At 39.7% G+C, this 26,217-nt stretch overlaps 1 protein-coding gene and 1 long non-coding RNA gene across 5 annotated transcripts in view; one reads left to right on the forward strand and one right to left on the reverse strand.

The window, feature by feature from the left end:
• Positions 1–26,217, forward strand: part of tbc1d14 (TBC1 domain family, member 14) — a 44,460-nt gene that overhangs the window by 10,882 nt on the left and 7,361 nt on the right. For 2 of the 4 annotated variants that reach the window (XM_062066080.1, XM_062066079.1), the window contains exons 3-10: positions 13,190–13,313; positions 17,605–17,729; positions 19,836–19,918; positions 20,002–20,119; positions 20,206–20,312; positions 21,650–21,727; positions 21,792–21,880; positions 21,969–22,040. In XM_062066080.1, coding sequence (XP_061922064.1) covers positions 13,190–13,313; positions 17,605–17,729; positions 19,836–19,918; positions 20,002–20,119; positions 20,206–20,312; positions 21,650–21,727; positions 21,792–21,880; positions 21,969–22,040 — 796 coding nt within the window. Of the gene's footprint in view, positions 1–5,697; positions 5,853–13,189; positions 13,314–14,951; positions 15,241–17,604; positions 17,730–19,835; positions 19,919–20,001; positions 20,120–20,205; positions 20,313–21,649; positions 21,728–21,791; positions 21,881–21,968; positions 22,041–26,217 lie in introns of those variants that run through there. The other 2 variants (XM_062066081.1, XM_062066082.1) reach the window with 2 other exon arrangements.
• On the reverse strand, positions 415–13,341 carry LOC133662255 (uncharacterized). The gene is made up of 4 exons (XR_009828082.1): positions 13,151–13,341; positions 1,528–1,592; positions 1,394–1,453; positions 415–1,196 (listed from the first exon to the last, which is right to left on the reverse strand). It is a non-coding gene; the product is annotated as an uncharacterized LOC133662255 (long non-coding RNA).

A 26,217-nucleotide genomic window follows, 5' to 3' on the forward strand; every position in this document is an offset into this window, starting at 1 on the left:
GTCCTGTTTTTTTTTATATAACAGACATACAAATTATTTCTTAAAAATTCACTGAAGTTAAGTTACTTCTAAAACTTTCGACCTTAACTGTACATACACACACACACACACACACACACACACACACACACACACACACACACACACACACACACACACACACACACACACACACACACACACACACACACACACACCTACAATTGCCAACACAAATACATTGCACTACAACTGTATTATGCTATTAGTCGTAATGGAAAGACTGATTAAAGGGGTGTCTTTTTCCGCCAAGTGCCACATATCACACAATGCTATGAAATGTAATATTTATTCTACACATTTTTACAACATTAGAAACCATTAGTAAATCAGAGGCTACTCAGAAGGTGAGATAACTCCTGGAAATTACTGGCTATTAATGGCAAAAGGTATAGATGTGTGTGTCCAAGTTAAGGCTGTCTTCTTTTAATAGATTTATTACAATCTTTGGCAAGCTATGTGCTATTGATGCTATCAAACCAAAACAAACAACCAAATAAACAAAAAGTTTTGTCTGAGAAAACAAAAAAAGAACAACGGAGTTTACCCGGATAAAAGGACAGTCAGGATCAACATTGACCCGGCTTTCACTCGCCAGCGTGATTTCAAAGACAATAAATTTAAATAAATAAATAAATTTAAGACCGATGCTACCTTGGCTCTGTTCCTGCTGGGCTAGTAAGTGATTTTTGATGTTCAAATCAAAATGCTAATGCTAATGTTAGCTATCAAAAATGTGCGTGGAAGCAATAAATAGAACCAGCGTGATAGTTTCATTACTACTTCCTTCCAAAAAAAATCTCCTGCCAGTCTTTCTTTGCTTCGGACATGCATCCGCCCCGATACATTCTTGGTAGTAGTGTCATGTTTGTAGCGCAATCCAAGATCATTTCTTGATAGTGTCTGCTATTTAACATCAGCATAGCCACTACAGACATAATATTTGTGCCAAAATTACAGCGGGATTCATGTCAGTATGAGGCTATATGCGCTAGTCCTCATGGGAAATGTGGTCTTTTTCTGGCAAAACACTACCGCTTTGGTCCACTGGCGCCGGCAAAACCAAACAATCCTGAAAGTTCTTTATTTGGGCTTTAAATCTTTCTACAAGGTCTGTCAGCTGCCACTCAGTGTTGATGACAAAGCTGGCCGTTGATCTGAAAAATCACAAGAATGTTAAGCAAAAAATGACTTAACTTTTTTCAGTATATATATATGTATATATATATATATATATATATATATATATATATATATATATATATATATATATATATATATATATATATATATATATATATATATATATATATATATATATATATATATATATATACATATATATATTTCTTACCTTCTGAATCTTTCTATGTCTGTCAGCTGTAAAGTGTTGATGACAAAGATGTTTGTTGATCTGTAACAAACAAAAATAATTAAAAAAAAAAAAACAACTTACAATAAAATATTAAAGTAATGTATACTTCTTACCTTTAAATCTTTCTACCAGCTGGTCTGTCAGCTGCAAAGTGTTGATGACAAAGCTCTCCATTGATCTAAAACATACAAATGGAATTTATGTAAAAAATAACTGTTATTTAGTTGATATGGTTCTAATAACAAAATAAAATAGATCTATGCTAAAAGCATACAGACAATGAAATGTAAAGATGACAAGCTTGTTTTTGAGTGCACAGTAAACGTATTTAGCTTCAAAGATTTGACAAACCAATCAGGGCGGTATAGCTCGGTTGGTAGAGCGGCTGTGCCAGCAACTTGAGGGTTGCAGGTTCGATCCCCGCTGCCGCCATTCTAGTCACTGCTGTTGTGTCCTTGGGTAAGACACTTTACCCACCTGCTCCCAGTGCCACCCACACTGGTTTAAATGTAACATGGATATTGGGTTTCACTATGTAAAGCGCTTTTGAGTCACTAGAGAAAAGAGCTATATAAATATAATTCACTTCACTTCCTCACTCTCTGCCTGTCTAATATATGTGATAAATTAAGTACATGTACATCGAGCTAACGTCGTACTGTATAATGAAACTGACTCAAACTATGTCCTTAATCTAGCCTGGAGCCAGTAAAGCAAGCTAGCGCCAGCCTGTATGTAAGCTGGTGACTCGACAAACTGGCAAACTAAAAATAAAGATGAACATAGTTTGATGGGTAAAACCAGTGAAGTTGGCACGTTGTGTAATTCGTAAATAAAAACAGAATACATTGATTTGCAAATCCTTTTCAACTTATATTCAATTGAATAGACTGCAAAGACAAGATATTTAATGTTCGAACTGAGAAACATAATTTTATTTTTGCAAATAATCATAAACTTAGAATTTAATGGCAGCAAAAGATGGCACAGGGGCATTTTTACCACTGTGTTACATGGCCTTTCCTTTTAACAACATTCAGTAAAAGTTTGGGAACTGAGGAGACCAATTTTGAAGCTTTTTAGGCGCAATTATTTCCCATTCTTGCTTGATGTACAGCTTAAGTTGGGTCTCCGTTGTGGTATTTTAGGCTTCATAATGTGCCACACATTTTCAATGGGAAACAGGTCTGGACTACAGGCAGGCCAGTCTAGTACCCGCACTCTTTTACTATGAAGCCACGCTGTTGTAACACGTGGCTTTGCATTGTCTTGCTGAAAATACCAGGGGTGTCCATGATAAAGTTGCTTGGATGGACAACCTATATACACCCATACCATAACAGATGCTGGCTTTTGAACTTGGCACCTATAACAGTCCGGGTGGTTCTTTTCCTCTTTGTTCCGGAGGACACAACGTCCACAGTTTCCAAAACCAATTTGAAATGTGGACTCGTCAGACCACATCAGTCCATCTTAGATGAGCTCGGGCCCAGCGAAGCCGGCGGCGTTTCTGGGTGTTGTTGATAATGGTTTTAACTTGCACTTTCAGATGTAGCAACTAACTGTAGTTACTGCCAGTGGTTTTCTGAAGTGTTCCTTAGCCCATGTGGTGATATCCTTTACACACTGATTTCAGTTTTTGATGCAGTACCGCCTGAGGGATAGAAGGTCACGGGCATTCAATGTTGGTTTTCAGCCTTGCTGCTTACGTGCAGTGATTTCTCCAGATTCTCTGAACCTTTTCATGATTTTAAGGACCGTAGATGTTGAAATTCCTAAATTCCTTTCAATAGCTCGTTGAGAAATGTTGTTGTTAAACAATTTGCTCAGGCATTGTTCACAAAATGGTGACCCTCGCCCCATCCTTTTTTGTGAATGACTGAGCATTTCACGGAGGCTTTTTATACCCAACCATGGCACCCACCTGTTCCCAATTAACCTGTTCACCTGTGGGATGTTCCAAATAAGTGTTTTGAATGAGCATTCCTCAACTTTCTCAGTCTTTTTTGCCACTTGTGCCAGCTTTTTTGAAAAATGTTGCAGGCATCACATTCCAAATTAGCTAATATTGGCAATATATAACGTTTTCCAGTTCGAACGTGAAGTATCGTGTCTATGCAGTCTATTCAATTGAATATAGGTTGAAAAAGATTTGCAAAACATTGTATTCTGTTTTTATTTACGATTTACACAACGTGCCAACTTCATTGATTTTGGGTTTTGTAAAACAGACCGTATGAATTGAATATTTAAGAGGACAAATCTTTTATAGTCAGTTTTCCTCGACACAGGGATGCTCCGTCGAGGTTTGTGTGTTCAAACATGGCGCCGTGTGTGTTTCTTTTTGTCTTCCTCTACGTAATGAGTCAATGACGCCACAAGCTCTTGTTCCAAGGCTGGACACATTTTTAAGCAATACAATTGATTTGGATAAAATCTATTTATGCAGAGATGGGGGAAAAAAAGCAATTTTGTGTTGTAAAAGTATTGTTTAAAAGAACAAAAAAATTGTTACAAAAAACATATTTTGACTATATAAAACAAATAGTAACAACACATAAATCAACTTAATTTGCGATACAAAAACCAGTTTACAAAATTGGATTTAATGAACTATACGTAGTATAGATGTATCGATCCGTTGTGGTAAAGAAGGAGCTGAGCTCTCAATTTACCGGTCAATCTACGTTCCCATCCTCACCTATGGTCATGAGCTTTGGGTTATGACCGAAAGGACAAGATCACGGGTACAAGCGGCCGAATCGAATTTCCTCCGCCGGGTGGCGGGGCTCTCCCTTAGAGAGAGGGTGAGAAGCTCTGTCATCCGGGAGGAACTCAAAGTAAAGCCGCTGCTCCCCCACATCGAGAGGAGCCAGATGAGGTGGTTCGGGCATCTGGTCAGGATGCCACCCGAACGCCTCCCTAGGGAGGTGTTTAGGGCACGTCCGACCAGTAGGAGGCTACAGGGAAGACCCAGGACACGTTGGGAAGACTATGTCTCCCGGCTGGCCTGGGAACGCCTCGGGATCCCCTGGGAAGAGCTGGAAAAAGTGGCTGGAGAGAGGGAAGTCTGGGCTTCCCTGCTTAGGCTGCTGCCCCTGCGACCCGACCTCGGATAAGCGGAAGAAGATGGATGGATGGATGAACTATACCTATGCACAAGTTTTTACAGTGTACTTCTGCCTTACAAGACCAGCACTAATGCTGCGCGAGACCGGGGACAGTGAGAATGTTTAGGGAAATTTGCCATTATGTTCTTATCAGTGACAGAGCAGGAAAGGGCTAGAAACACGTTTGTGGTAAAATTTCAAATGAAGGACTTTTACATGCTCATCTTCACGCAAAGCGTGTGATCTGTCTGTGAATAGGGAGGTGTCCAAACTGAAGCCCTTATTTAAAAAAAAAAAAATATATATATATATATATATATATATATCTTTAGTTGCAAAAGACAGCCAATGCAACTTTAAAGTAATGCTATTTAAGATTGCATAGACTATAATTAACATTTTGTAAATGTTTATTATTTTCATGTTAAATATGTTATACACTTTAAAATCTTCAGTTATAATTTTGTAGTATTATTTTTATAGTACTACTTTTATCTTTACAATATGTCGAAGGCCAAAAAAGAAAACGAGCTCTGTGCCAAAAAATACAAATGGCCACGGGGAAGCACTTTGGACACCCCTGCATTAGACTACTTGATCATTTTGTCATGCTATTAATGATAATGAAAGGGTTTATTGCTATAAGGTTCCCCAAATAAAACCCCTTAGCTGTGTGTTATAGGCGACAAATGAAGTGGTTGTACTGTATAGTAATATATATAACTATTATTGAAATTATTTTATTTTTAGAAAATGCAGTGCCAATCAAAATAAGCTGGGAAACGACCTGCTCTATGGACACCTAATATATAGGCTTGGTTTGCATGCATTTGACTACATGATTCAGCAGCCCGATCATGCATTAACCCCATTGCAGTGAGTGCACTCGCCGCATTACTGTAATCCTTTCACACGTGCATGCTTGACTGATTTGATTGACAGTTGAACAGTTTGAGGTTAAAATGTTCGGTTAGGTTCTAAAATCTTCTGCATGTCCCTTTCTGTCCAAATGCAGAAGGTGGGGTATCCATAACGTTATTAAGCCAACACATGTGAATTTTGTATCCACGCTCACACACTTGTACACAATGTGCTGTTATCACTTGCTCACATGGCAAAGTTACACATTCCTTTTTGCACTTCAGACTTCTCCAACCCTCCGAGTAGACTTGTCCCTGCAGAGGGTGGAGCCAGTGAGGAGCTGTGTTCTCTCCCGGCACACTATGGGAATATGTACCTGACTGAGGGATTGCTCAGTCCTTTGCTTCCTTTCTAAGTTTGCATTCGAGCATCATGGCGGCTTCATCGCTTCTTTTCTTCATTGACAGGTAGGAAGAAAAGTTAGTGGATTATGTCTTGCCCAGCGTGTTTTGTTTTTTCTTAAATGGAAAATGTTATTTAATCGGCGGTTGATTAAGCTGGGACTTGGTTTGAAAACACACATCATTGTTTGTGTGTCCTCTGACTTAGTGTGGCAGCATCTAGATGTCTTTGATAACCTCTTACTCTTCCTGTCCCGGCTTGTTGATGGGCACAAATCAGTTCCAACACAGGATTTTTCTCCTGTATCACTTGAGTAGTCAACCATTCATCCTCAACGCAAACTTGCTGCGTCTTTGTCTACATTTACATTAAAGCACACAATGTCACAGTAGAAGAGTTCTGACATGTGTTAAAGGCTGGTGTGTTTTTTTACTCCTACACTTTGCTCCTCTCCTTCTGCTGTTTCATGCCATTACCAGTTGAAGTGAAGAGAAATGCATTCACCCCTCCTAGTTACTTACAGCTGTGTTGCTAATATGCACATGTTGACTTTAAAGATAAGGCTGTGCAATGGACTTGAAGAGTGTAAAGTTTTGTCATTTATTATTGTATCCCTTCTGGGGTATAGGGTAGGATTGAATGGTTTTTACAAACTTTTCTGTTTATCTTTATATTTCACCTTTATGCCGATATATTACATTTTTTGTATTTTTTTAATTTTTTTTTTTAGAACATCCTTACTGTGACTATACAGTTATATTTGTCATTCTGAGATTGGGCCTAAACAATACTTAAACCTATAATCCAAGTTAAAGTACCAATGATTGTCATTCACACACTAGGTGTGGTGAAATTTGTCCTCCGCATTTGATCCATCCCCTTGTTCACCCCCTGGGAGGTGAGGGGAGCAGTGGGCAGCAGCGGTGGCCGCGCCCGGGAATCATTTTTGGTGATTTAACCCCCAATTCCAACCCTTGATGCTGAGTGCCAAGCAGGGAGGCAATGGGTCCCATTTTTATAGTCTTTGGTATGACTCAGCCGGGGTTTGAACTCACAACCTACCGATCTCAGAGCGGACACTCTAACCACTAGGCCACTGAGTAAGGAACGGTTTAAATTTGTTTTGTTTAACTGCAACGTTTCTAACATGTAATAAACCCTTTTAATAACTAAGAAATATCCATCCATCCATTTCTACGGCTTGTCCCTTTTGGGGTCGCGGGGGGTGCTGGAGACTATCTCAGCTGCATTCGGGCAGAAGGCGGGGTACACCATAACATGTATATTATTAAAAAAAAGAATGTAAAAATGTTTGCAAACAGTTAAATGTAGTAAAAAATAATTTATAAATATTGATGTATAAACAACACCCGTTTGCACTCATACATATAAACAGTGCTATCATAAAGCCTAATGTGGGGGTCGGCAACCCGCGGTTCTAGAGCCGCATGCGGCTCTTTAGCGCCGCCCTCGTGGCTCCCTGAAGATTTTTAAAAAATGTATGAAAATGGAAAACGATGGGGAAAAATATATATTTTTTGTTTTAATACGGTTTCTGTAGGAGAACGAACATGACACAAACCTTCCTAATCGTTAGAAATCCCACTGTTTATATTAAACATGCTTTACTGATGAGCGTATTTGGCGAGCGCCGCTTTGTCCTACTAATTTCGGCGGTCAATGAACTCACCGTAGTTTGTTTGCATGTGCAACTTTGTCCGAAGCTGCCACAGAAAGATGTGTTTTATGCCACTCCTTCTTTGTCTCACTTTGTCCACTTAACTTTTTATGCTGTGCGTGAATGCACAAAGGTGAGCTTTATTGATGTTATTGACTTGTGTGGAGTGCTAATCAGGAATATTTGGTCAGTGCATGACTGCAAGCTACTTGATGCTAACATGCTATTTAGGCTAGCTGTGTGTACATATTGCATCATTATGCCTTGTTTGTAGGTATATTTCATTTCCTTTACTTATGTCCTCTGTGTATTTAATTTATATTTGCATGTCTCATGACATTATCTGGCTGCGTTTCTGATAGTTTGGGTGCCATGTTGTTCCAGACAACAGCAAACGTTTGCAAAGATTGTAATGAATCCATTAGAAGAAGACAGCCTGCCGTTTCCTATAACTTGAACGCACACATCTATACGTTTGACCATCCTAAGCCAGTAAGTTCCAGGAGTTATCGCACCCTCTGAGAAACCTCTGTTTTACTAATGTTTTCCAATGTTGCAAAAATGTGTAGAGTAAATATTACATTTCAACTTTTATGCCAACGGAGATTTGCGTTAGCCTGCGACACAGTCATTTTGATAGTAGGCTAATATTGCTAATGTAGACACTTATATCATGTGTTGCCTTCATTATATAAGGCTTTTAATTTTCTGCAGCTCCAGACAGATTTATTTTGGTATTTTTGGTCCAAATATGGCCTAACCCTGGCCTAATGCAACCCTCAATTAAATATCCCAGTCCCACAGCTTTTTGTAGTCAAGTCATACTACGTCATGCTGTACACACATGTACTAAACAGTCACCTCTCATGACTGACATCACATCACATGCAATTATACACATGGCAGAATGACCAGTGATGAAAGGTTTTCAATGGAGTGAGTCCCCAAGACCCACAAATGGTCAAATTCAGTGGGACCCCACAAAAAGAGGCTGTTTGTAGCCTTTACGTGCATGGCCAGAGGGCGATAACTTTCCAATGTATTTTCATTTTATCCTTACTACTTATAGCTTTTAGCACGTTATGACATAACTATGCCCGTACATAACATGTGCACGTGCATTTGCTCTGTGTGTTGCTCGCTAATGATAGCAATCATTGAATATATTCTATCATAACAACAACATGACTGCAAATTGTTAGTTGCTTCTCTTGGACTGTTTTTGTGTATGTGCACGCATGTCGTGTATGTCCGTGTGTACGAGACATGGGTGAGGGGCAAGCATGAACGCCAAACAAATTCCTCAGACCAATGAGCAATTTTTATTTTATTAGTAATTGTGAAGAATATTTACACTTAAAAAATGATATTCTGTTAAAAGCCTACTGAAATGAAATGTTTTTATTTAAACGGGGATAGCAGATCTATTCTATGTGTCATACTTGATCATTTCGCGATATTGCCATATTTTTGCTGAAAGGATTTAGTATAGAACAGGGGTCGGCAACCCGCGGCTCCGGAGCCGCATGCGGCTCTTTGACCACTCTGATGCGGCTCAGCTACATACTTGCCGACCCCCCCGATTTTCCCAGGAGACTTGTGGATCTCAGTGCCTCTCATAGATAACTCCCAGGGGAAATATAATCATATTTACACTCTAATTACTATATAAAGGAAGTGCCCTAATTGCACTGCAAATAATTGTCCTCTATAGCATTTACAAACAGTGTGCCAGTCCGGCCACATGTTGAATGTAGCTTTTGCTTGCACACATAGGAGACAGCAAAGCATACTTACTCATCAGCCACACAGCTTACACTGACGGTAGCCGTATCAAACAACTTTAACATTGTTATGTTACAAATATGCGCCACACTGTGAACCCACACCAAAAAAGAATGAAAAACACATTTCTGGAGAACATCCCACCGTAACACAACATAAACACAACACACCCAATACCCAGAATCCCATGCAGCCCTAACTCTTCCGGTCTACATTATACACCCCCGCTACCACCAAATCCCCCCACACATCAACACCCCCCCCCCCCCCCCTCTCCGTGCGTTGGTTGCGCGGAAGAGTTAGGGTTGCATGGGATTCTGGGTATTGGTACCGTCAGTGTAAGCTGTGTGGCTGCTGAGCTAGTACGCCTTGCTGTCACTTACGTGAGCAAGCCGAAACTGCATTGTACATGTGGTCGAGCAGGTACACTGTTTGGGCAGACTGAAGAGGGCGCCAAAAGCAGTGCCACCACGCCCTGATATCCGGTAGTCTCCTGGGAAAAATGAGAGGGTTGGCAAGTATGACGGACGCTATCCAGCGCCATTCATTCAAAACTCGCGGGCCGCACTAACATCAAATTTCCACATTATAGTGCGTGCCAGTGCGTGTGTCTGAGACCCCTGGTTAACATAGCACAAAGCATTTAAGCTTTGTATGCGGTGTTTTTAATTTTTCGTGGCTCGCATTATTTTCTTTAATTTGTGAAACCTGCCAAAATGGCTCTTTGAGTGGTAAAGGTTGCCGACCCCTGGTATAGAACAACGACGATAAAGATCGCAACTTTTGGTATCTGATAAAAAAAGACTTGCCCCTACCGGAAGTAGCGTTACGTAGTCAATTGAACATATACGCAAAGTTCCCTATTGTTTACAATGATGGCCGCATGAAGTGAGAGAGATTCGGACCGAGAAAGCGACGATTTCCCCATTGATTTGAGCGAGGATGAAATATTTTTAAATGAGGAAAGTGCAAGTGAAGGACTAGTGGGGAGTGGAAGATGCTGTGAGAGGCGGGGGTGACCTGATATTCAGCTGGAAATGACTACAACAGTAAATAAACACAAGACATATATATACTCTATTAGCCACAACACAACCAGGCTTATATTTAATATGCCACAAATTAATCCCGCATAAAAACACCTAGGTGTTTGTTATGCTAGCTCCTAGCTCCTAGCTACTAGCTACTAGCTCGAGCTAGTTATAGCTCGAGCGGGTAATATGGACAGGATCCCGTATATATAACCCGCCAATACAATTCAAACACCTACATAACACACACACTCACTCAGCCCAAACAACCGTTCACCTAACCCAAGGTTCATAAAGCTTATATATTTAATCAAAGTTACGTACATGACACGCAAGTACGGGCAAGCAATCAAATGTTTGGAAGCGCGCGGGTGGGACCTGATATTCAGCTGGGAATGACTACAACAATAAATAAACACAAGACATATGTATACTCTATTAGCCACAACACAACCAGGCTTATATTTAATATGCCACAAATTAATCCTAATGCTAGCTCCTAGCTCCTAGCTACTAGCTCGAGCTAGTTATAGCAAGCGATCAAATGTTTGGAAGCGCAGCTGTGTACTCACGTTATCGCAACTGTGTATCCAAATCAAAGTCCTCCTGGTAAGAGTCTCTGTTGTCCGAGTTCTTCCATCTTGACTGCATCTTTCGGGAATGTAAACAAAGAAGCGCCGGCTGTGTACGTGTTGTTGCTGACTTCCCTCGCAAAATAGACACTTCGCACCGACAACTTTCTTCTTTGCTTGCTCAGCTTCTTTCTCCATAATGCAATGAACAAATTGCAAAAGATTCACCAACACAGATGTCCAGAATACTGTGGAATAATGAGATGAAAACAGAGCTATTTCGTATTGACTTCAATGGTGTCTGAATACTTCCGTTTCAATGATTGACGTCACGCGCATACGTCAACCCTCAGAGGCGTTTCGAACCGGAAGTTTAGCGGGAAATTTAAAATTGCACTTTATAAGTTAACCCGGCCGTATTGGCATGTGTTGCAATGTTAAGATTTCATCGTTGATATATAAACTATCAGACTGCGTGGTCGCTAGTAGTGGCTTTCAGTAGGCCTTTAAACCACTAATGGTATCAAAAGCTAGCTGGTGGTGTTCCTGTTGTATTTTTGTTTGGAAAAATGTAACTAAGAGCAAGTTGCAAAAAGCTGAGCCCCTTTAAAATTACATACTGTATTTCTTTTTATGTCTTATATTCTTTTCTTTTTTTTAATGTATTTAATTATTTTGGTGTTTGTATAATACGGTTATAATAACGGATGTATTAATTTAAGTTGAAAATGTATCTGAAATTAAACAAAACTGTCACAGTGGCATGACATACACAATTCTATAGAATAGCATTGTGTAGCAACATGAATAACACCTAAATAAATTAGTGAAATACAAATAAAAACAAATGGAAATGAAAGGTTTGAAATCCATATTCGCACGAGTGCTACTTTTTTTTTTAGTCGCACAACCTATTTTAGTAAATTGGTCGCACTTGATCCATAAGAAAGCTAAATACAACATCGATCTATTCCGCCTACAAAGCCATCTAAAAACGTTCAAAAACCTTTGTTTTATATACATGCTATAATTACATTTTATATATATATATATATATATATATATATATATATATATATATATATATATATATATATATATATATATATATATATACAGGTACAGGCACATCCAATAATATCATGTAATATTAACCATATCTCGGTCATTTTAAGCATTGCCGGAACATTTTGGTAGCGCATTGATTTCACAGAGCGCATCTGTTTGCCATTTCCAACAACTGATGGTAATCATTAAAGACTTCATGAGACAACGACTACTTTGGGACAAACGATGATCCAGAACCTTATATTTTTTAACCTGAATATACAGAGGATGAGCTACAAATTTCAGAAGCTGAGTAGCTGAGCAGATCCAGCTCTAGTGAAACACTATGCATCATGCAGCAATAGTGCTAAGTGCTAAACAAGTAATACAAACATAATAAAACAATCACTGAATTTTCAATTTCCGCTCTCGGTGGGATGCCGACTGATGGGATGTTTAAATCGTTCAGCACAGGACTTGTTCAGCATAATTCTCACTCCTCGGGTAAAAAGAAAAAAGGTAGAAGCAAATTAGTATTTTATTGCATCTTCCTAGCAATGTCTTCGGGTCTATATTGAATTTTAAACTTGAGCAACTTCTCGGCTTATAGCCACAACCTTCTATCCAGGTGAGAGGCATGATTTATAATCTAGCACAAACTTTTACCAACTCAGAGGCGATGCAGCAGCAGTAGTTCAGTATGGCAACAGCTGCAGTAGTAGCTACGTTACCCCGATGATCAAGGTGCCATGTTACTAAAAGTAGTTTTTCAGCATTTGCTCTTACAATGACAAAGTTAATACTTGGTTAATATGCAGGTCACAGCATGTAAAAATAGTAATGTTGGTGGTTTCTGAATTTCTTTAGAGGGCACTATAGGTGGAATAGATGACTTCCAATAGTTACATTGTTAGCTACCTCTTGCTAGTGTTTTGTGCGATTTGGAATCCACAAAATGGAAAAAAGAATGATGCTGTTATTCCCGTGACATGTTGTTGTGATGAAGTGCTAATAAATGACCAACATGTTAGAGCGACTCATACAAGGAAACCAAAACCTCCAGCTTGTAAATCTTTTCAGTTTTTTTATTATGCGTAAAAGAGTTTTGATTTGTCAAGCAAACACGAGGAGGTCGGATGACACGTTAGCCTAATTAGTTATTGTGTGACCATTTTGCCAGGTAGTTGTGTGACAGCTGATCTATGCATGAAAGCAGGAGCGGCCTGAATTTAGAATCTGACATACTGTACCATAGAAATATGTTTATTCCGCTTCCCTTTCGGTTTCAGGAGCCTGTTTGCCAGGAAAGTGAAGGACAGTCATTCAGCAGAGCAGCGGGATGCCGGATGGAAGCTGTTTGGAAAGGTGCCACCCCGCGAGGCTCCCATCAAGGACCCTAAAAGAATACAGAAGGTAGTGTTGCAGCATTTGTTATTACTGTTATTTAGTCTAAGGCAGGGTACTTTAGTCAATACATAATCATGTTCACAAGCTTATCATTGTACCTCACACAGATGCAATAAATGACTGTTATGGCTCCTCATAAGAGATAACTTTAGTTGTCATGTAAGGCAAGTGGGACTTTGATGTGTTGTTAAATAACATAATTACTAAACCACTAGTGACAATAGGCATATGACATAGTCTTCGAAAGCCTTTTGTTAAACTGTCAACTGGTAAGTAAACCTACAACTTGCTGCCTCGAGAGCAGAGCTAGACAAATATTTTGATTCGAGAGAAATTGACATTGAGAGAAAAAATGTGTCTGGGGGGCCAATGTGTATGTGTGTATAAATTATATATACACATTTAGATGTAAAAATCTGCTGTACAGTATGTGTGTTTGGGTCCCTTTTTTTCAGGAACACTAATACCAAAAGTCACAATATCCGATAGAATTCTAAAAAAGTCATGACAGACCACCTCAAAAAAACGGAATGGAATTTTACAGTCTACTGAATGGGACACCCAAAATGTACATTAAATAAAGAAGGTAGGATTTACAATATTAACTATGAACAATAAAACACTGAATATTAACAAGATATGAACATCGCTTCTCTTTTACTTCTCAGACCAGCTTCTCGATAGACATGTTTTACAATCAAGCAAAACACAACACAAATTTAACAAACAGCAACATATCAATGCAAAGGGTAATAAACACCTACAATATGATATATTATACCTTTTATGCAGGCATTTGTTGTAAAAATGTGCTTCCGCATCAGTTCCAGACACACACGTTTCGGGCTGGCTGCTCTGAAAACAAACCCCGCCCACTCTGGTTTGTTCCTTGTCTGAGCTGCTGTAACATAGATTACCCCAATAACTCGTATAACACTCAAAAGCGCAGATTGAAATACTTTCTATAGTTCGAGACTTACGGTAATTTAAAAACAGCACTGCACATCATAATGGCGGCTACATTTTTGATGTTAAAGGTCTTAAAAAAAATTATGTAAAACGGGATGGGAAATCTTCATGGGCTGCATGTGGCTGTATTTTGCCCAGGTCTGCTCCAGAGTGTCCCCTGGCCAACGACAGCCAGCCAACAAATGGTTCGTTACAAGACCTCTTTTAAATAAATGACCCTCCCCTCTCAGCATTTTTGTGAAGGACCGAATTTCGACTCCACGCATGTGCCTCACATCCCGAGTGCACCTGATCCACGGTTGTAACATCATATCCTAGCCAGGAGTTGTTTAACCAAGCTCGTATTTCAAGCCTTTTGTCTTCCGGCTGATTTGAAGGTGGGGTCGGAAAACCTGCGTGAGCCTGTTTGCACTTCAACAACCTTTTAGCGTTGTGATCAAGCGGTTTCAATGTCTACCTTTTGTCCCAATTTTAGTAGCATGTTGACTATGTCTGTGTCACTGTAATATAGCGGCACACACAGAACACATGTGGTCTGTTTACTTTAACAGCTACTGACTGGATTAGGCCTGAAACGTGATATCTTGCTCTGGGATCGATTAGAATGGCTATGAAGGCGCAGCAGAGCCCAGAGCTAATAACACATGCCGCGCACACACACTCTGCACTTGCTCCAGATCTGATGCAGAGCAGCTCGGGTTAGCATCTCCCTTCTGAGAGGGATGGTGGAAAGGAGGAACAAACCGAGGGGTCTACAATGCTGCTGCGTTTGCTCCGAGGTGGGGTGTGTCCCTCTGGAAGCAGCTTGACCGTCCCTGCATCCTCCTCCTCGTTCTGCGGGTGCTGTTGCCAGGAGTAAGCCCCCCCCTTAGGACCAGCAATGACGTTCAGCTAGGGGGTTAATAAAGAAACACCCCTTCCCCCTCGAGGACTGTCCTTGTGTGAGGGGACGGCAGCGTTCATGGTGAGTTAGCATTGTGCATACCGGGACGTTTGCCTTTTGACCCCGCATTTCCCGCCTTGTGTGTCAGGACCAGAAGGCATTGCCAGTTAGCGCACTTGGAACGCAGGCAGAAGGATGGCTCCCACGTCACATAAAATACCCTCGGGGTTCCAAAGGGAACTGTGCTGCGTGCTGCGTGGCACAGGGAGCAGCGCATCACTAAGATAGATGCACAGCAAAACCTTTGTTGTATCTCGTCAGCTTCTCTGCTAAAAATCCTAAAGAAGTAAAAATGTTTAAGTTGGGTAAAATGAACAACACGTTTCATTTTAAGAAATACGTTTGAATACCCACATGAGATAAGTTTATTTTAGCTCAACCTTTTTTTCTTTTTTTTTTTTTACCATTGAGTGTTTCAAAGGCTATTCTGTCAAAGTGCAAACATTTTTGGTACTTTTTACAATAAACTTATCAGCACAATTAATGCTTGATGAGACCTTACTTACATTGGCTCTGTTGCTGCTGTGTGCAATATACTTGCTTATTAAAACACTATTTAGTGAACATTTCACTTAATGTGATCTTTCACAGGTTTCCTCTCTCCAGCCACCCTTTGCTTCAACTTAAGGCACCATCCTCTGTGGTTCAGCTAAATAAGTAGATGCATTATTAGAGCATTTTTGTTATTAACTTTTGCGGATGCTTTTAATTAATACTGTGATGAACAATTTCCTTACTTAAAGTGTATGACAAACATGAGAATTGATCAAATGGCATGTTTAGCACAATCGCTCTGCAAAGTACAGCCTCACAGTGCATGTGTGAATTTTACTGCACATATTTACTTTGTGTTAATCTTGTCAGTGGCCGTAGCTTCATGATAAGTACTTTATGATGCTTTAATGACTCCCATTAAATCAGGATTTGTTTTTGTTGTTGCACCTCTCATATTTGTACTTTGGTCAGTCCTCTTAAAGTGGGGGAAAAATCAGCAATCCAATTAGCTTTATTATCCATCCGTCCTGGCAAATGAAACCCGTCATTGGTAGGAGTGACTATAGATGGTGAGCATGCGTGCTCAGTAGAGGTGGGAATCTTTGGCCACCTCACGATTCGATTAAAAATTTATTATTGATTAATCTTTAATAGTATTGATGCAGTTTAAAAAAAATTGTTTCACTAAATAAGCCTTTATCCCTTGCAACTTTTGAAAACGCTGCATTTGAACCAACAAACGGTTGACTTACATTTATTAAATTCGTGGACATGTGTGCAAAACTAATACAGGCCAAAAGTTTGGACACACCTTCTCCAGATTCAATGCGTTTTTTTTAATTTTCATGGCTATTTACATTGTTGATTTTCACTGAAGGCATCAAAACTATGAATGAACACATGTGGAGTTATGTACTTAACAAAAAAAAAGGTGAAATAACTGAAAACATGTTTTATGTTCTAGTATCTTCAAAATAGCCACCTTTGCTCTGATAACGGCTTTGCACATTCTTGGCATTCTCTCGATGAGCTTCAAGCACACCTGTGAAGTGAAAACCATTTCAAGGTGACTACCTCTTGAAGCTCATCGAGAGAATGCCAAGAGTTTGCGAAAAAGTAATCCGAGCATAGTGTGGCTATTTTGAAGAAACTAGAATACAAAATATGTTTTCAGTTATTTCACCTTTTTTTGTTAAGTACATAACTCCACATGTGTTCATTCATAGTTGTGATGCCTTCAGTGACAATCTACAATGTAAATAGTCATGGAAAAAAAAGAAAACTCATTGAATGAGAAGGTGTGTCCAAACGTTTGGCCTGTACTCTAAGTGCCCTAAAATAAAGGAGCTGGTCGGATCTCTCGGTGAGGTGGCTCGCTGCAGTCAGTCAAATTTGAGAACTGTCTGCATTACTTTATTTTCAATTAATGAATCGATTATTGACTGTTACTAATCGATTTTATAAACCATGTCCGAATTGCGATGCATCTAAAAATGTATTATTTCCCCCACCTTTAGTGCTCAGTATATAGCAGCACCCTATGGCGATTACTGGCCACTGTCAGCCTGCATAATTAAGTTGACATGTGTGATCAAATTACATTTGACCTATTTACACTAGCTCTTGACTTCACTCTAAGTCTAAGACAATGCATTATTAGCTTAGAAAATCTTATTTGTGCAGTCAGTTGCCACTGTGTTGCTCTTGTTACATTGTGAAGGGCGGATCGACACTCAAGATGTTGGAGAGGTAATTAGACAGCAGCTGGAAAATGAAGCGTGTATAGGTGTCTTTACCACAAACCTGTCGACATATCTGAAAGTGATTGTGTTCATTAGCAACGAAAACTCTAAGTTGATCTGTGACAAACCGTGTGTATTGCGTTGTCAGGAATATGAAACGAAGGCAAGCAGAGCTGGGACCGGCAATGTGATGTCTCCCAGGCAGAACGTGAGGAAAAACCTGGACTTTGAACCTCTTTCCACCACCGCTCTCATACTGGAGGACAGACCTGCGTATGTAAACACAATGTTTGCCTTGATACAATAGCGTTTGTTTCTCATCTAGAGGTGATAAAGGCACGTCTGTAGCCTTTTTAACTCCACATTCCCTCCATTCTTTCCTGTGTATCTTTTTCCTTGAAGCCTTACTAGCGTCTATCATGTACTGACAGAATTAAGTCAACATAAGCAATGGTTTGATTTTGATCACGGAAAATTATAAACGGACTACGGTTGTACGGTATACCGGTATTAGTATAGTACAGCGATACTAATTAATCATATTTGGTACTATACCGCCTCTAGAAAGTACCGGTCCCCCACCCCACGCCCCCCCGTCGTCGTCATGACATTGCTGGTTTACAAGCAGACGAGCATATTCGGCTGCGCACAATCACTGAATACTTACAAGCAGACACAGTGTGTAGACAGAAAAGGGAAAACGGATAACGATAAAGGTGAAGCTATAACGCCCACAGGAAGAGGTGCTTTAAGACATGGCTAGCTAGCTAGCGGCTAACGTCCAGCCACGGTCGGCAGTGTTTTAGCTACTTCTAAATCACTAATCCTCGCCTCCATGGTGACAAATAAAATACGTTTCTTACAAGTATCATCCCTGCAGGATGAGGAATAGATAAACATGCTTCATTACACACTGTAGCTCACTGGCATCAAAATGCAAACAAACGCCATTGGTGGATCTACACCTAACATCCACTGTAATAATACCAAGTACAGGCGCGTATTTAGTCGATACTACTATGATTACATCGATATTTTAATTTTCCTGAGGTAACTCTCCTGAAGGAATCAATAAAGTACTATCATCTATCTATATTTTTTGGTATCACGTCTTCTTTCATTAAAAAAAAAAGTGTTTATAAACTCAGGAAATATGTCCCTGGACACACGAGGACTATGAATATGACCAATGTTTCATCCTGTAACTACTTGGTATCGGATTGATACCTAAATTTGTGGTATCATCCAAAACTAATGTAAAGTATCCAAACAACAGAAGAATAAGTGATAGAACATGTTGAAACAGAAAATAACCAGATATTAGCAGTAAATGAACAAGTAGAATAATCATTCATTTTCTACCACTTGTCCTTAATAATTTTGACAAAATAATAGAATAAAAAATGACACAATATGTTACTGCATATGTCAGCTGCTAATTTAGGAGTTTTTGTTTGTTTACTTACTAATAAAAGATAAGTAGTCTTGTATGTTCACTATTTTATTTAAGGACAAACTTGCAATAAGAAAAATATGTTTAATGTACCATAATATTTTTTGTTAAAATAAAGCCAATCATGCAATTTTTTGTGGTCCCCTTTATTTAGAAAAGTATCAAAGTACCGAAAAGTATCGCAATACAAATAGTATCGGGACAACACTAAGACGGACCTATGCTTTTAATTTGTGGGAACATGCTGAGAATTCTATCAGACATTCCAAAAGAATACAATATCAAATAATTGCGTTTGAATAGGGATAATACAGTTCAACATAGTTTCAAATAAGGATGTAATGATAAACTGTGATAATGATAACAGCGGTAAAATTCTCGACGGTTCGTATTACTGTTCTAAATTAAAATTATCGAAAAACCGTGATTGTTAGTTTCACTTTGATAAATTCACGGGTAGGCTGGTGCTAGCTTGCTAGCTTAAATACTGACATAAAAACAAGAACATTATCCTCTTTCCCAATCAGGAAACACATACCCCAATCTAAAGATGAATAAACACATTGCTGCCTGAGTAAGTAAGATATTCAATTGTGCACATTGAACCAACAATCTGTGCTCTCTTAGAACATAGTAATCGTTTTGTTCAAGGACCGCTGAACAGAGCAGGACACCACAACGCCCACCAGAACACTCTTATCAGTGAAGCTCAAGAAACACATACCTGAGATCAATTAGCAACAAAAGTTGTTCTGAGAAACTGAAAGATGTCTTCAGCCGTGTTACAAACCATGTGTATTGCGTTGTCAGTAATATGAAACAAACATGTATCTATTTATTTTTTTTTAAGCTTGTTAGAAATTTTGTAGGAAGTTGTTCTCGCATGCAACCCACTGACTTACAGCGTGTGTGTGAACGCCATGCAGGAATCTTCCAGCTAAGCCGGCCGAGGAGGCAGAGAAACACAGACAACAATATGAAGAGATGGTGGCCCAGGCCAAGAAGAGAGGTAGGGTAAAAGTTAGCCATAGAACCTCTTCGTGTTTGACCACATCTCCTTTATTTTGTTGTTGTTAATTGACGTTCCTGCAGAGTTGAAGGAGGCCCAGAAGAGAAGAAAGCAGCTGGAGGATCGCTGTAAGCTGGAGGAGAGCATTGGCTCGGCGGCTCAGACGTGGAACCAGGAGATTTTACCCAACTGGAGCACTTTGTTAGTCATGAGAAGAGAGACAATGGGTCTCACATTACTTGCATCCCTCTAGTCAAATTATAATAGTGGATGAATCACTGTTGCAGGTGCACGTCTCGGCGAGTGAGGGATCTCTGGTGGCAGGGCATCCCGCCAAGTGTCAGAGGCAAAGTGTGGAGCCTGGCTGTTGGCAATGACCTTAACATCACACATGGTACAGGGTGCTCTCTCTCTGTCTGTCTGTCTGTCTGTCTGTCTGTCTGTCTGTACATTTTCTATGTTACTAGAGCATGCTGCTCTGCATCATCACATGCATACAGAGTTCCTTCATTCACTGCTCTTTAAAATTTTACATTTAGTATGGAGCTATAGATTCTGTCACACTAAATTAGGAGTCGGCAACCCAAAATGTTGAAAGAGCCATATTGGACCAAAAAAATCTGTCTGGAGCCGCAAAAAATTGAAAGCCTTATATAAGTGTTACAATGAAGGCAACACATGATGTAAGTGTCTATATTAATATAGACACTTACATCATGTGTTGCCTTCATTGTAACATTTCTGTCAACGAAGCCTTTGATAGTAGGCTAATACAGCTAACTATATTAGCCTACTATCAAAGGCTTTGTTGACAGAAATGTTGTATTTAAATTTGTATTCTACACATTTTTCCAACATTGGAAATCATTAGTAAAATGGAGCCTTCTCACAGGATGAGATAACTTCTGGAAATTACTGGCTCAGAATGGTCAAAGGTATAGATGTGTGTGTCCAAGATTAAGGAAACGGCAGGCTGTCTTCTAGTGGATTTATTACAATCTTTGAAAGCTGGGTAACGTTTGCTCTAGTCTGGAACAACATGGCACACAAACAACTATGATAAATGCAGTCAATATAATATAGCCATGTAATGTGTCAAGAGAAATGCAAATATAAATTAAATACACAGAGGACATAAACAAAGGAAATTAAATGAGCTCAAATATACCTATAATCATAATGATGCAATATGTACATACAGCTAGCCTAAATACTATGTTAGCATCGATTAGCTTGCAGTCATGGATTGACCAAATATGCCTGATTAGCGCCCCAGCAAATCAATAAAATCAACAAAGCTCACCTTTGTGCATTCACGTACAGCATAAAACATTTGGTGGGCAAAATGAGACAAAAAAGGAGTGGCATAAAACACGTCTTTCTGTGGCAGCATCAAAGAAAGTTGTACATGTAAACAAACTACGATGAGTTCAAGGATCGCTGAAATTAGGACAAAACGGTGTTTTCCAAATACTCTCATCAGCTAAGCATGTATAACATAAACAGTGGGATTTTTAATAATTAGGAAGGTTTATGTCAGCTTTGTTGTACAGCAAATATATTAAAACAAAAACAAAATTTTTCTTCATCTTTTTCCATACACCTCTCTGAAAGAGGTCCAGGGAGCCACTAGGGTGCGCTAAAGAGGGCGCCTAAGTCAAAAGATGTCACTGTAGCACCACCGTGGTCTCCATCTCCTCTCCCAAAATGACAGTTCTGTGTTCATTTCAGAGCTGTATAATATCTGCCTGGCGCGGGCCAAAGAGAAGTGGACGGCGCCGGCGAGTGCTCCAGAAGCTGAAATTGAAGGTAGCGTACACCACGCCTTTCAGAGTGTTAATAGCGTATTATGCTATTGTGTCGTCTCTTACAGACGCGGGCTCGTCCAATCGGGAGTCAAGCTTGGAGCTGATCAAGCTGGACATCTCTAGAACATTCCCCCAATTGTGCATTTTTCAGCAGGTGCGAGTGAGGGTGCCACATGTTCTGCAGGACCACATTTCTTTCTGGTATTCCTTACATGTCTTCTTGTCATTGTTTTGTCATCAAGGGCGGGCCTTATCATGACGTGCTGCACAGCATTCTGGGAGCATACACCTGCTACCGGCCTGACGTTGGCTATGTAAGTCACAAACCGGCTCGTCCCAGTCCACCATGTTCTTATTACGAAAAATGACTAGTAAAAAATAATGAAGAAATGTAACATCCCAATTTTGACTAGGGGCGGCCAAATTTAGAGAAAAAAGTGTCTGGGGGCCGGTATATCTGATTTTTAGGAACACTAATACAAAACCTCACAATAATGTCTGATTGAATGCTAAAAAACTTTGACAGACCACCTTAAAAAACTGAATGGAATTTTATGTTTTTTTTACTGAAAGACACCCAGAATGTACAGTACAGGCCAAAAGTTTAGACACCTTCTCATTCAATGCGTTTTCTTTATTTTCATGACTATTTACATTGTAGATTGTCACTGAAGGCATCAAAACTATAAATGAACACATGTTGAGTTATATGTACTTAACAAAAAAGGTGACATAACTGAAAACATGTTTTATATCCTAGTTTCTTCAAAATAGCCACCCTTTGCTCTGATTACTTTTTCGCACACTCTTGGCATTCTCTCGATGAGCTTCAAGACGTAGTCTTTTGAAATGGTTTTCACTTCACAGGTGTGCTTGAAGCTCATCAAGAGAATGCCAAGAGTGTGCAAAACAGTAATCAGAGCAAATTGTGGCTATATTGAAAAACTAGAATATAAAACATGTTTTCGGTTATTTCACCATTTTATGTTAAAACTCCACGTATGTTCATTCATAGTTTTGATGCCTTCAGTGACAATCTACAATGTAAATAGTCCTGAAAATAAAACACATTGAATGAGGAGAAGGTGTGTCTAAACTTTTGGCTTGCACTGTACATGAAAACAAAGAATGGGGGATTTACAATATTAAGTATAAAACACTGAACAACATGTGAACGTCACACCCCCTCTTGATCGGCATATTTTACCATCAAGCGAAAAGCAACAAAAATGCAACAAACGGCAAAATATGAACGTGAATGGTAAAAAAACAACCCACCTACAATCTGTTACATCTGATATATCATTACATTTAGAACTAAAAATCTCCTTCCGCGTTTGTCCCTGACACCCGCATTTCAGGCTGGCCGCTCTGGAAACACTCTGTGGAAACGCTCCCCACCCACACGGCTTGGTGCCTCGTCTGAGCTGCTGTGACTTAGATTACCATAGTAACTACTATATCATGCAAAAGTGCAGATTGAAACCATTGAAATACTTTGTATAGTTCAAGACTTAGGGTCATTTGAAAACATCACCGCACATCATAATGGCAGCTACAGTTTTGATCTTAATGATCTAAAAAAAAATTGGGGGGATGTCGAGCGGGCCAGATTGAAAAGCTTGACGGGCCGCATGCGGCCCCTGGGCCCTAATTTGCAGAGATCTGCATTACACTAATGTGTTTTGTTACATGTAAGACAAAGCTAAGATGTGGATCTATAATGTACAAAATGTATCAAAGTGCCCCTGCATCCTTCAATTTTTCTGTTTGTTGTCCTCTCTGGGGCAGCCCCAACAAGAAGGCTGCCGACGTCGGCTAGACTGCTCTAAAGTGTTAATTATTCTTTCCTAAGAATGTCAACTTAGAAGTATAGGTGAGATACAGAGTCACTCAATAGAATGAACAAAAATTACATTTCTAAACGATTTAGATTATTACATTTTTTATTTTCAAGTAAAATTTTAGGACTCTATTGTCTAATATTCAAGGTAGTTTAAATTCATCCTGTAAATTATTAAAATTATTTCTTAAACATGCAATCCGATCAATGTGACACTTTGCTTCATAAAGATATATATAATAGTAGTACATTTCAGGGACGGCGTGGCGAAGTTGGTAGAGTGGCTGTGCCAGCAATCGGAGTGTTGCTGGTTACTGGGGTTCAATTCCCACCTTCTACCTTCCTAGTCACGTCCGTTGTGTCCTTGGGCAAGACACTTCACCCTTTGCCTCTGATGGCTGCTGGTTAGCGCCTTGCATGGCAGCTCCCGCCATCAGTGTGTGAATGTGTGTGTGAATGGGTAAATGTGGAAATAGTGTCAAAGCGCTTTGAGTACCTTGAAGGTAGAAAAGCGCTATACAAGTACAACCCATTTATCATTTATTTATTTATTTCATGGGGATGCCAATGACACCAAATTAGTGGAATAATTAATAAAATATATGAAAACAGCAGAATCAAAATTTAAAAAAAAATGCATAAATGGAGGTAATTTGGATGTCAACTAACATTGTAGGTTAAAAATTATTTCTAATTTCATTCATTTTTATGTCTCTGCACACAATTGCTATTTTCAGTTGTGATTTCAATTTTATTTAAAAACAGCTTACATTATTAAACCTTTCTGCAAATGTGTCAGTTATAGCCATAGAGCTCGTTTTAGCTTGTACTCCCCAAGAAAGGTATAGAATGGTTTTAGTTACGTTGACAACCACTTATGTCGACGCCAGACAGTCCGAGGTTAGTCAACATACGCTTGTATATTATTTGTGCTCTAATGCACACTCTGTTAGAAGCCAAGATGTCTTCATCTCGCAGTACACAGTGCCTCACAAAAGTGTATTATGTCTTTTCATGTCACCTGTTTACTCATTTTTATTGCCAACCGTTTAGACATTAATGGCTGTGTTGACTCATTTAGGGGGGACAGTAAATTCACACTGTTACTCAAGCTGTACTCTAACTACCTTACATTGTATCATGTACCATTTATCATTAGGATTAATTACATCAGTGTTGCCTGCCAATATTTTATTATAGCTCTTAATGGGATATGTGAGGGGTTTTTGTGGGTTATATTGTATTTCATGAAAAGTTGAAAGGGAGCAACAGTGGCTTGTAACTTCCCACACAATACCCACATAACATGACATTTTCTGAAATGAAGAGCGTCGTTGTGGTCTTTAGGTGCTGAATTTCCACTGCGTGTGACTTAACCAGAAAGCCTCAGTGGGCGCACTGATAGTTATATATGTATATATAAATATACACACACAATTGCAAACAAGTTGGCACAGGGGCATTTTTACCACTGTGTTACATGGCCTTTCCTTTCAACAACACTCAGTAAAGGTTTGGGAACTGAGGAGACCAATTTTTGAAGCTTTTTAGGTGGAATTATTTCCCATTCTTGCTTGATGTACAGTTTAAGTTGTTCAACAGTCGTTGGTCTCTGTTGTGGTATTTTAGGCTTCATAATACGCCACACATTTTCAATGGGAGACAGGTCTGGACTACAGGCAGGCCAGTCTAGTACCCGCACTCTTTTACTATGAAGCCATGTTGGGTCGGCATTGTCTTGCTGAAATAAGCAGGGGCGTCCATGATAACATTGGTTGTATGGCAACATATGTTGCTTTAAAACCTGTATGTACTCTCAGCATTAATGGTGCCTTCACATGTGTGTAAGTTACCCATGCCTTGGGCACTAATACACCCCCATACAATCATAGATGCTGGCTTTTCAACTTTGCGCCTATAACAATATGGTTCTTTTCCTCTTTGTTCCGGAGGACACAACCTCCACAGTTTCCAAAAACAATTTGAAATGTGGACTCGTCAGACCACAGAACACTTTTCCACTTTCAGTCCATCTTAGATGAGCTCGGGCCCAGCGAAGCCGGCGGTGTTTCTGGTTGTTAAAATAAATGGCTTTCGCTTTGCATTAAGGCTGAGACGACGCGTCGACATAGTCGACGTCATCGGTTATGTAAATACGTCGACGCCGTTTTTGTGCGTCGACGCGTCGCATAATTACGTCACACTACCGTCATGGCGGAGCGCAAAGCAGGCTGTGCGAGCGAGGGGAAAAACGCACGCCAAAAGTCGTCAAAAGTGTGGGAGTATTTCAATACACAGCCTAATAATGTTGTTGTATGCACACTGTGTCGAGCGGAAATGGCCTATCATAGCAGCACAACGGCTATGAACGAACATTTGAAAAGAAAACCATCAACTAGTCAATCGTCCGCGTTAGCATACGTTGTCATCATTACACAAAAACATGAATGTGTCATTTGTATCTGCTAGGGGTGTAACGGTATGTGTTTTGTATTGAACCGTTTCGGTACGGGGCTTTCGGTTCGGTACAGGGGTGTACCGAACGAGTTTCTAAGCTAAAGCTAACTTTAGCTGCTAAAGTCTTAACAAGTTGCTTTGCTCCTCTGTCTCAGCACGCAGCATTGTCCCACCCATACAACCATCTGATT

The sequence above is a fragment of the Entelurus aequoreus genome, linkage group LG12 (assembly GCF_033978785.1).
Source record: "Entelurus aequoreus isolate RoL-2023_Sb linkage group LG12, RoL_Eaeq_v1.1, whole genome shotgun sequence".
NCBI classification, from domain to species: domain Eukaryota; kingdom Metazoa; phylum Chordata; class Actinopteri; order Syngnathiformes; family Syngnathidae; genus Entelurus; species Entelurus aequoreus.